This window comes from Polyodon spathula, chromosome 25 (assembly GCF_017654505.1).
Source record: "Polyodon spathula isolate WHYD16114869_AA chromosome 25, ASM1765450v1, whole genome shotgun sequence".
Taxonomy (NCBI): Eukaryota; Metazoa; Chordata; class Actinopteri; order Acipenseriformes; family Polyodontidae; genus Polyodon; species Polyodon spathula.
This window is the reverse complement of record NC_054558.1, coordinates 12,232,965-12,245,162: the sequence shown is the minus strand read 5'-3', so window position 1 is coordinate 12,245,162 and position 12,198 is coordinate 12,232,965. Positions and strand designations below refer to the sequence as shown.

Below are 12,198 nucleotides of genomic sequence, written 5' to 3'. Positions count from 1 at the left end.
TAAGAAACGAGTTGTTTAGGAAGTGTATGTTATTTGGGGGGTAGAAGGGAGAGAGTACAAAATGGAGAAATGTAAATGGATATGCAAATGTTTTAAAAACACAGGGAAATGGTTGAGTATATGAGGAAAGGGTAACAGATTTTTTTAAAGGGATGTTTTATGTAACTGTTTAGATGGCATGCGCCAACAACCTTTAAGAAATGTGTCACAAAGCACCCTATTGAGCAAATGCGGAATCTGCATGCAGTTCTAAATGTTCCTGTCAGGACACTGCACTCTGATTGGCTATCATATTATTGTTAATAAAACAACGAACAATCCTCTCCCAACACCGAACCCCTAAACTCTAAGGTCAGTATCCTATACTGCAGCCATTACACAGCTAAAGTAGTTCATGTTTGGCAGTGAGTAATTGTTTCTGTTACTTTAAAGAAAGTGAGCGGAGGTGCTGACTTCCCCAGTTGTCCTCGTCGTAGCTTTGTGGACTGCCCCTGTTGACCGCACCGCGGAACTGTTTACGTGAAGGACAGGAAGACCAGGTTAGCAGCGCCACTGAACAGTTTGGAATTTGTATTTTGTGGATATGACTGGATCACTCTTGTGGATTTAACATTACAAGGTAGGACTCGAGAGTTTTAAACATACCTTTAAATAAATCACCATGTTTCTTTTTATTTTTGTGTTTTTTGTTTTGTTTTGTTATTACTGGTGATATCAAAACTTGTCCTCAAGAGGATTTCACTGAAACCTGCTCACACAGTTCAACAAGACAAAATTAGCTACAGTTCAAAAATTAGCTACAAATCCGAGTTTCAGTAGATATATATATTTTTTATATGTTTCTGTCGCAGTGGAGGAACATCTTGGCTGGGTACTCATTTCATACGCAAAAAAAAAAAAAAAAAAAAGAACCTTCCTTGCCTAAAGACAGCAGTCGCTTTGTGAGAATGCAAGCCATTTATCTTTGAGTCCCAAAAGTACATCATAACTTCAGAATCGATCAATCTTTATTTTTGTATAGCGCCCTTCACATATAGATTGCCTCATATAACACGTTTAAGTATTGCTGTGTAACGTACAGCCATTCTAACTGCAGTAAACTATAACTGCTTTTCAGAAGTCATGGTTTTTGCTATGTAATATTGGAAATTCGCGGGACAGACTAAAATGAATGACAAAACGGAATGCCCATTGACTACAATGGGGAGTGAAATGCCCAATGACAACAATGGGGAAAGCAGAAGGACGGTTAGCATCTCCAAATCCCAGACAGGAATCCTAAAATCCCGAATTTTACATTTTATATTGTACTTTTCTCCACATTATACTGTATGGAAAATATTCTAAAGTTATTTTTTCACAGATAAACACATTTCAGTTAACCTGCTCAACTTAGTGGTATTTTATTAGTGTATTTGTATGGTGTAAAGATTGAAGCACTGGAGAAAAATATACGAAATGACATATTTTAATACTTCATATATGTTCAATCAAGACTGATTTGTCTAAAACAAGTACATGGCATTCTTACAATAACAGATTTTAATGATTCAAGAATCATAAATCTGCCTCCCATGTAACCAAAAGGAGGAAAAGTGTATGTGTATTGTTCAGTATCCTCTTCTACTGAGAATGCATTTGATGTCCGTTTTGACCAGTACTGATGGGTATCCAAAGGATCAAACTATCATCCTAGATGACAATGCTCCAGCTGTGTTGAAACGGTGCTATTATTTAAAAGACAGCAAAGGAAAAGATCCAATTGTTGGTTTTCACTGTCATATTTACTGTTTACAAGACACAAAACAAACAAATGTATGTTGTACATTACTTGGGAAATTATTTGTACAAACCATCTCCACACGGTTTACAAAAACATTCTGAAAAACCATTCATCCCTACCATGAAGTCAACCCTGATGCATATTAAGGAGGCAGCAAAATCACAGGGGGAGCCTCTTAATCTATCAAAAAGTTCTCAGTACACAGTCCAACGCAGGCACTGACAAGCTGTGGTAGAAGTTTTTCACTCAACTTCTGAAAGAGACAGTGAGACAAACAAGGTCGAATCGAACAAAGTTTATTACTCAAGGCTTGCAAACCTGAGAACACACTCAACACACACAAGTGTTAGGAAACCAAGCAATGTTCTGACTTCGCAGAGTCAGCAAGCATAATATATACCTTGTAACCTGCAGTTATTGCGAGCCAATCACGGAAGCTTAACTCAATATTCGTGGATAGCAACAGCTTGGAAGATTAAGATGAGACCAATCATATGCAACAATAACAACTTATCTAAATTGCAAACATCCTAAAATTATACCTATTCTGACTAAGCCGGTGACATTTCTGTGAACTGTCACGGATGCAGCTTGCGGTTGTTAAATAAAGAGAACTTCCTCTTTCGAGCTGGTAGTCAGTATCTTGCCATCCCTTATATGGGCCGCTTACCCTGCAGCGAGAAAGAGGAAGTATGTACAACAACTACTACTAGTACACAATACATTATTATTATATTATACCTAACCCGTAATAGCATTTAAACCTGAGCATGGAAACCTTAAACAATCATAGCAGTAGCAGCATTGTAATTTTTCCACCACACAAGCACATAGCTGTGCATCTCCCACATAACTTGAAGCAAGTGAAAAATGTTATTTACCAAGAAACAAAAAAACCCAGAACATTTCCAATGACGAAATATTCAGCTTGTTTGAACTTGCAGTGCATCTGAAAGATTGTGTGGAACATAACACTGTACCCAGATCTTCAGGTTTCGTTTGGGCACCCTACTCTCAAACGACGCTCAGGTCCTCATTGACATCTGCAGCAATGATCTTGCTCTTCCTCAGCTGATGTCATATGATACAACATTTAATCTTGGCGATTTCTACATATCACAATTTGTAATTTGCAATGTATCTTTGATTGGGGATCCAGTGTTTCCATTTGCCTTCCTGTTACATGAAAGAAAGTTCAAAACCTATCATCAGAACTTTCTGAAGTATATTTTGAACCTGCTGAATGGTGACAAAATACATGCCATTCCTTCTGTGAGTGACAGCGAAAGAGGAATTGTGGATTCCATTCAGCAAGGTTCCCCAAACCTCCCACACCCCATCTGTTCTAATCACATAATTTCAGATGTAGACAATTGGATCAAACAGCATGGAGGGTTAAAGGATGACACAAAAGTTTTAAACGATCATGTAAAACAACTCATCAATAGCTTTTCATTGTATTCTTTTCAAGAGCTGTATGACCATTTTTGTCTGGAATGGAGCATTCCATTTCAAGAGTATTTTGACCAACAAATCAAGGATCCTATTGCACAGCATGCTGCAAAATTTGTTACAGAGAGGTTTGCTGCCTTCCAGAACAACATGGCTGCGGCAAACAGTATCAGTGAAAGCATGCATAAAGTGATAAAGCAGCAAACTGATTGGAAAACCATGCCTGTCGACAGCATGGTACAGGCAATGTTGTACATGCAGATGTGTTACATCCATGAGTTCAGACGTGCACACTCTGGACTTGGAAACTATGAACTCAAGAAGAATTTTCAACACCTGGCCGAGAGTCCTATTCACATGTCACTTCCAGTGTTTTATCCTTTGGAAACAGTCATTGGCCAGATTAAAGGTAGTACTGCAACACAAGTGGCATGTGTGGAGAAAAGACAACAGTACCGCATGTCACAAACGTCTATGGCCAGATACTGTGTAGATTCTGGTAATGTTTCATTCTGTGCACAAAGTAGCACTTTTGTAGTGAAAAGCATAAATGGAACACATTTTCATGCAGTAAAGCTTCAACCTGAGCCTTCTACTTGTTCTTGTCCAAGTTGTTCACTCTCAGCGCTGTGCAAAAGAAAACATGGAAGAGCAAACCAGTCTGGGAACAAAAGCCCAGGAAAGATGACTATGTCATTCCATAGAAAGCAGCCATGATTCCATGTCATTCCAGTTTTATTTTGTGTATTAGTATATTTTAACGAAAGTCTATTCAGGATTTTAGGATTCCCATCTGGGATTTGGAGATATAGACTGCCATTCATATTTGTGCTGTTTTTATTGTGTTTTCGGTATTCCATTGTGTACTAGTTTATTTTAAAGAAGGCGTATTTGGGATTTTGGGATTCCTGTCTGGGATTTGGAGATATACTGTCCTTCTGTTTTCTCCATTGTAGTCAATGGGCATTCCACTCCCCATTGTAGTCAATGGACATTCCGTTTTATCATTCGTTTTAGTCTGTCCCCAAATTCACTGAACAGTTTTTCATTGTACAGCATCACTGTCAGACAATGAAACCTGTTACTCGCTGCTGAGCTTGTCAATTCTTCATTTATATGATCTGTAAATAACTGCCACCAGTGTTACAAAAAAAAATGACTAATGTTTTTGCAATTTTCTTTTTTCTCATTTGTATAGCTTCCTTTCAAATGGTCTCCAATGTTCTATTTATGTCTGAATATGTATGTATTTATTGTGAAATTAGCTGCACTTTGGGGAGTGCCCAATTATTACAGGCACTTAAAACATATTTTAAAAAACTAAAAGCCTAGTCTTAACTCCTTTTTATTTCCTGTGTGCGTTTGTGCCTGCAAATAGATGTTTTTTTTTTTTTTTTTTTCAATGACACGATTAAAGTTTATTATAATTTATGTACTGTTGGTTCATTTCAAAATACAGAATGTATGGCCAATCAGAAACCGAAGTATTGCCATGCGGTCTAATTTGACAAGCCGTTACGTCTGGTGTGAGAGTAAGAGTTTTTAGCTTTCAATCCAGTGAAAAAATAGATTGTTGGCTCAATACTAGAACATTACTAGCAAAGGATGATCAAGACGAAATACCGTCAGATTAAAAACGCCAAAAATGTCTTGAAAACGACTGAAGCTCTCTCTAGTTTCCCAGCAATCATCAGTGATTTGTGTGGTAACAAGCAGGAACATACATCACGCTGATACTAGGGAACCGTTTTATTATGATTTTTTAAGTTGCATCAGTACTATACGTTTTAGTCACCAGTAAATTTAAAAATGCCAATACCATGTTTTTGTAATAAGGTCAGCTGTAGAAAGGCTGGATAGTGAACTTTACTTTGCCTGCTTTTCTGTAATTGTATTATCAATAAAAAAAAAAAAAAAAAAAAAAAAAAGACACGATTTCCATTTGCTATCAAGGAATAGTCCAGGGCTTCTCAAACTTGGTCCTAGGGACCCCCTGTGGCAGCTGGTTTTCATTCCAACCGAGCTCTCAGTTATTTAACTAGACCCTTAATGGAACTAATAATTTGCTTAATTCGACCCTTTTGCTCATTTTCAGCTCTTAACAGTTGCGGTTCAAGTTACTTATGAAATGTTATAGCTAACTTGAAATATGCAACTGTCCAAGAGCTGAAAACAGGTAAAAAGGTCTAATTAAGGGTCTAGTTCACTAATTGAGAGTTCTTTTGGAATGAAAACCAGCAGCCACAGGAGGTCCCCAGGACCGAATTTGAGAAGCCCTGGATAGTCCTATGTCATGCCTGAGCGATTGAGGCTAGCACAGAGGCTTTGTTGATTTTAATTATTTAGTAATTACAATAAAATTATGTTGATGTTTCCAACAACTAGAAACCTGGAACCTAGAAACAAGGCTTGTACATTGTTGTATCATGTTATTGTACAGACCTGTTTTCATTTTATTATGACTATCTCAGATGGGGATATGCAGTGGACTACATTTTTTGGAAAGGGGTACACAGCTTCAAAAGATTGCAAACCCTGTTCTAAAGTGATTTGGTACAATGAATATCTTCTACTCAGTGATACACCAGCATCACTGTGACACATTTCACAGTACTTTCCACAAAAGTGACAGCGAGTGTTGTAGAGACACCTTGATTGTATCTACAGCTTTACAGTTTTATTTTTTGTTCTTCAGAAACAAAAGGTCAGTAAACTGTTGGCATATTTAAGACAAACAAAAATAAGAAATGGCGATTGGTTCTGAATCAAACATATTGACCCCCTCACTGAAGAAAATGTCTCCCTAAAATTGAGAGGGGACCACATTGACCCCCTGGAGCAAACACTGTTGCCAAAGTGAAAGGGAGAGAGATAGAAATTTTATATATAATATATATGTGTGTGTGTGTGTATAAAGATTGGCCGTTATTCAGGTTCATGCCCCTTTAAGAATGTGACCCAAAAATAAAACTTTGATTTTTAAAATAAATCAAACAGAAACAAACAAACACCTAGCTCTCATTGAGCACTAACTAAATGTATGCAGGTCCCTGTCTAACACACAGGACAGCTAAGCTGTTTACCTGACATATAATACAACAAAACACTACCACAAATTTATATAAAACTAAACGTAGGTTTTACACAGACCTTACGACTTCCAGTTGGGCTCTTTACTCCACAACAGCAACAGCCCTGAGCAAACTGGCTGTTTTCCTTAAATACCCTGCACCTGGCTTTAATTTACAATGATAGCCAGGTGCAGGGGATAATTAACAATAAAATAATTAACACAAATAATACAATTAAACAAACAAATTAAACAAAAGCAATTCAATTAAACAAAGTGTGCATTTTCACATGTTTTTAGGCAGGGAGGAATCTGACCCTCCCCCTGCCATTTTACAATATATATTAGTGCCCATAGAAAGTCTACACCCCCTTGAACCCTTTTTTCACATTTTGTTGTGTCAGTGCCTCAGAGTTTCATGCATTTAAATGGATTTTTTTCTACTTATCTACACACCATACTCCACACTGTTAAGGAGAGAGAAGTTTTTCTTGAGAAAACAATTATATATTGGATAAGTCTCCACCACCCCCCCCCCACCCCCGAGTTAATATGTGGTGGAAGCACCTTTGGCAGCAATTACAGCTGAGAGACTGTTGGGATAGGTCTCTACCAGCTTTGCAGATTTGACCATTCTTATTTACAAAACTGTTCAAGCTCTGTCAAGTTCCTTGGGGAGCATTGATGGACAGCAATCTTCAGGTCATGCCACAAATTTTCGATTGGATTTAAGTCAGAGCTCTGACTGGGCAACTCAAGGCCATTTAACTTTTTGTTCCTTAGCCACTCCAGTGTAGCTTTGGCTGTGTGCTTTGGGTCGTTGTCATGCTGAAAAGTGAACTTCCGTCCCAGTTTCATCTTTCTTGCAGAGGGCAGCAGGTTTTCCTCAAGGACGTCTTTGTACTTCGCTGCATTCATTTTCCCTTTTATCCTGACAAGTGCCCCAGTCCCTGCCGATGAGAAACATCCCCATAACATGATGCTGCCACCACCATGCTTCACAGTAGGAATGGTGTTCTTTGGGTGATGCGCTGTGTTGGGTTTGCGCCAAACATAACACTTTGCCTTTAGGCCAAAAAGTTCCATTTTAATTTTGTCAAACCACCAAACTTTTTGCCACATGGCTACAGAATCTGCTGAGTGTTTTTTTTTTTATACTTCAAACAGGATTCAAGGTGGGCTTTCATGAGTAAAGACTTCCTTCTTGCCACCCTACCATGCAGACCAGATTTGTGGAGTGCCTGGGATATTGTTGTCACATGCACACTTTGACCATTATTGGCCATGAAAGCCGGTAGCTCTTGCAAAGTTGCCATTGGCCTCTTGGTAGTCTCTCTGATCAGTCTCCTTCTTGCTTGGTCATCCAGTTTGGATGGACTGCCTCATCTGGGCAGGGTCTTGGTGGTGCCATACATCTTCCACTTCTTAATAATTGTCTTGACCATGCTCCAAGGGATATTCAAGGCCTTTGATATTTTTTTTTATACCCATCTCCTGATATGTGCCTTTCAACAACTTTGTCATGGAGTTCTTCTGAAAGAGCCTTGGTGCTCATGGGTGAGTCTTTGCTTTGAAATTCACTACCCAGCAGAGGGAGCCTACAGGAACTGCTGAATTTATCCTGAAATCATGTGCATCACTGCAGTTGAACACAGGTGGAGGCCACTTAACTTGTTGTGTGCTTTTGAAGGCGATTGGTTACACCGTGAAGCATGGTGGTGGCAGTATCATGCTGTGGGGATGTTTTTCATCGGCAGGGACTGGGAAACTGGTCAGAATTGAATGAATGATGGATGGCGCTGAATACAGGGAAATTCTTGAGGGAAACCTGTTTCAGTCTTCCAGAGATTTGTGACTGGGACGGAGGTTCACCTTCCAGCAGTTCAATGACCCTAAGAATAATGCTAAAGCAACACTCGAGTGGTTTAAGGGGAAACATTTAAATGCCTTGGAATGGCCTAGTCAAAGCCCAGACCTCAATCCAATTGCGAATCTGTGGTATGACTTAAAGGTTGCTGTACACCAGCGGAACCCATCCAACTTGAAGGAGCTGGAGCAGTTTTGCCCTGAAGAATGGGCAAAAATCACAGTGGCTAGATGTGCCAAGCTTATAGATACATACCCCAAGAGACTTGCAGCTGTAATTGCTGCAAAAGGTGGCTCTACAAAGTATTGACTTTGGGGGGGTGAATACTTATGCATGCTCAAGTTTTCTGTTTTTTTTTGTCTTATTTCTTGTTTGTTTCACAATAAAAAATATTTTGCATCTTCAAAGCGGTAGGCATGTTGTGTAAATCAAATGATACAAACCCCCAAAAAATCCATTTTATTCCAGGTTGTAAGGCAACAAAATAGGAAAAATGCCAAGGGGGGTCAATACTTTTGCAAGCCAGTGTGTGTGTGTGTGTGTGTGTGTGTGTGTGTGTGTGTGTGTGTATATATATATATATTTATTTTAGCTCAAAGAGCCAGCTGCCCAACGTTTCCATATGTTGTACATATTATTCTCAAGGGAGCCTGCTTGAGATCATTAAGATGGGCAGTAAGGTCAACAAGGAAAGCAAGATCACAAAGCCACTTAGGGTCCTCCAGTAGAGTCACAGGTCTTTCTTTCTCTGTTAAAAAAGATTTACTCTCCGGCAGCAGAGCCACAAACCTTTTCAAGACTTTACCCCTGCTGAGCCACCTGACTTCTGTATGATAATGTACATCACTGTACTCAGCATCAATTTCTTCTAAATACATTTTAAATTGACGGTGGTTGAGTCCACGAGATTTTATGAAGTTGACCATGGAGACAGCAACATTCATCACATGTTTGAAACTCAGATCTTTCCCACACAGATTTTGCTGATGTATAATGCAAGGATACTGGATGAGCTGCTCCTCTCTATCACCTAGGTGTTGCTTGAGATGTGCGATCATTCCATTACGCTCCGCTGTCCTTGACGGTGCACCTGTCTGTCGAAATGCCAACCAGCTTTTGCCATTCAAAACCTAAAGACTCCATTTTATTATATATGCATACACACACACACACACACACACACACACACACACACACACACACACACATACATACAGTGCTCACCCTTTATGTCGCTATAGTGGGGAGCCATACTTACAAGACCGTGTTATTTGTGTTTTGCCTTATGAGTATAAAAGGGCTACTGTAATGGCATTATGGAGCAAATGGGCACCACAACTGTACCGTGTAATAACTGATTCCGCACCATAATGTGTCTCTGTCTATCTTTCTATCTCTATCTATCTATCTATCTTTTTTTTTCTTTTTACGAAATGCTGTGTACACCCAAGATTCATTATGTGTAACATTTTCATCCAGCTGCATTTAAGACTGAGCCTCAATGAGTGGGCAAAGCTTCAGAACGGATCACAATGACTTCTTCAGTTGCTTCAAAGCATATTGGGAGTTATCACATGATGCAACCTTACATTTTTTGTGCACTCCTTAAAAAGAATCCTGCAATCCGAGTCCCTCATTGTTGCTTCTTAATTTGGTTATTATTCTTACTTCCAGGGGGTTGATGCATCTAATGCTTCGTGGAAATGGGAGACAAAGAAGAGAACAAGGACATAAATGTGGCACAAGATGCCTTTGATCGTATTGGGAAGAAAGATGTCGCTGAGACAGGTATATTTGAGGTGGAAATATGCAAAATGCTACAGAGTTTGAATCCGTTAACCCAAATGTGCAGGCAGCACTTTTAACCTACAATATTTATGTACAATGTCAGTGTCATGTACTTTATATGTATGGCCCTATGAAATTCACGGGAGAATTAGAATGACGTGACTAACCTGCAGTTCAGTCCTAAACTTCCAGATGTCTGTGTAGCCGCTTCAACTAAACCAGTGGTGCACAGCTTTTTTGCTGGGAGGGCCACATTGACAATCCCAATGACTTCTGAGGGCCACTAATAAAACTTTTTTGATTTGTTTTGTTTTCAACCATACATAACCAGATACTAATATTTTTTGTTTATATGAAAACCCAAATGACACTTTGTTTAACAGCGTAGATTCCATTAAGATTTCTGCCAAACAATAACAAGCTAATAATGGCTCCATTACATAAAATGCAGGGAATTATGACCGGTGTTTGACAGCATAATTTGCTTGAAATCACTTTTCCAGCCTTTATCAGTCCTGGAGACTCACTAACAGTCTGGGTTTTTGATCCAACCAGCACGTCATTGATTTTAAATTATTCACTGCTTTACAAATGAAAACAATCATGTTCTGGGACCTAAATGGACTGTGGGAATTGTTCGTTGTGCACAAGCAATCTACAATTATTATTTTCCCTGAATGCTGTTTTTTTTTTAATTGGAAAAAGCAAAATCCTAGGCTGTTAGTGAGAACTTATGACCGGATGGAAAACACTAATAACTTAAGTATGTGATACTTACGAGTGGATGCTTTCTCGGGATTAATGTGACGTGTTGCACTGCCTCTCGGAGACCAATTTCAGAATGCCAGGTTTTATTTTCGACGTTGCCAGACGCATAACTGCTTCAAGAATATTATTCCGTAATCCGATTGCGTTGTTTTGATTTGTTGAGACTCAGCAGAGAAAAGGCATGCTCGCAAAAGAACGTACTGTCAAAAAGACAAGCAAACTTCATGGCTGTCTGTTGCAGTTTCAGAAACTTATCAGAATCAAGGCAATTGTAGAAATTGAGCGGATTTTGTTTGTGGTATTTACTGCGAAGCGAGTCAGAGCATTGCAGGACGATAAATCCAAGTTGAATACTCGATTCCACTGCTTCTGGGTCAGTTGAAAATGGGTCAGCGAATAATTTCAGCTTTTGAGTGTCTCTACGAAAGTCTTGAGAATCGCTGCTCAAATGAAGACTGAAGCTTCCCATGACTTCAGTGTAGGGCCCGGAGTCACAATTGTGATCTGAAAAGACCCGCTGGCATGTAGGAAAGTGAGAGAGATCACCTCGCTGCAGTTGCAAATAGAACAGTTTCAGTTTAGTTTGAAAATATGTGATTTGGCTGGCAAGGTCACACACAAGTTGTTCCTTTCCCTGATGCAGAACATTGAGATCATTAAGATGGGCAGTAAGGTCAACAAGGAAAGCAAGATCACAAAGCCACTTAGGATCCTCCAGTAGGGTCACAGGTCTGTCTTTCTCTGTTAAAAAAGATTTAATCCCCGGCAGCAGCGCCACAAACCTTCTCAAGACTTTACCCCTGCTGAGCCACCTGACTTCTATATGATAATGTACATCACTGTACTCAGCATCAATTTCTTCTAAATACATTTTAAATTGACAGTGGTTGAGTCCACGAGATTTTATGAAGTTGACCATGGAGACAACAACATTCATCACATATTTGAAACCCAGATCTTTCCCACACAGATTTTGCTGATGTATAATGCAGGGATACTGGATGAGCTGCTCCTCTCTATCGCCCAGGGACTGCTTGAGATGTGCGATCATTCCATTACGCTCCCCTGTCATTGACGGTGCACCACTCTGGAGGAAGTTTATCCTTTAAACTCCTGTAAGACAGAGACTCAGTAGGACAAGCAAATTTGACTAAACAAGTTTAATTGTTCTCGGGTTTGCAAACTATCTCAACACACGCAGGTGTTAGGAAACTGAGCAATGTTCTGACTACACAGAGCCAGTAAGCATAATGTATACCTTATAACCTACAGTTATTACGAGCCAATCACAGAAGCTTAACTCAATATTAGCGGATAGCAACAACTTGGAAGATTAAGATGAGACCAATCATAACAACTTATTTAAATTGCAAGCCCCCCTAAAATAAAAAGTAAGTCGGTGACATTTCTTGTGAAGTGCCACGGAAGCAGCTTGCGGTTGCTAAAGAAACATAACTTCCTCTTTCTAGC

General features: G+C 39.3%; 1 protein-coding gene across 1 annotated transcript in view; it reads left to right on the top strand.

Annotated features, from left to right (window-relative positions):
- Positions 1-405: 405 nt before the first annotated feature.
- Positions 406-12,198, top strand: part of LOC121300008 (NACHT, LRR and PYD domains-containing protein 3-like) — a 71,238-nt gene continuing 59,445 nt past the window's right edge. The window contains exons 1-2 of the mRNA XM_041228334.1: positions 406-619; positions 9,847-9,960. Of these exons, the coding sequence (XP_041084268.1) occupies positions 9,876-9,960 (85 nt within the window). The 5' untranslated portion in view covers positions 406-619; positions 9,847-9,875. The remainder of the gene's footprint in view (positions 620-9,846; positions 9,961-12,198) is intronic.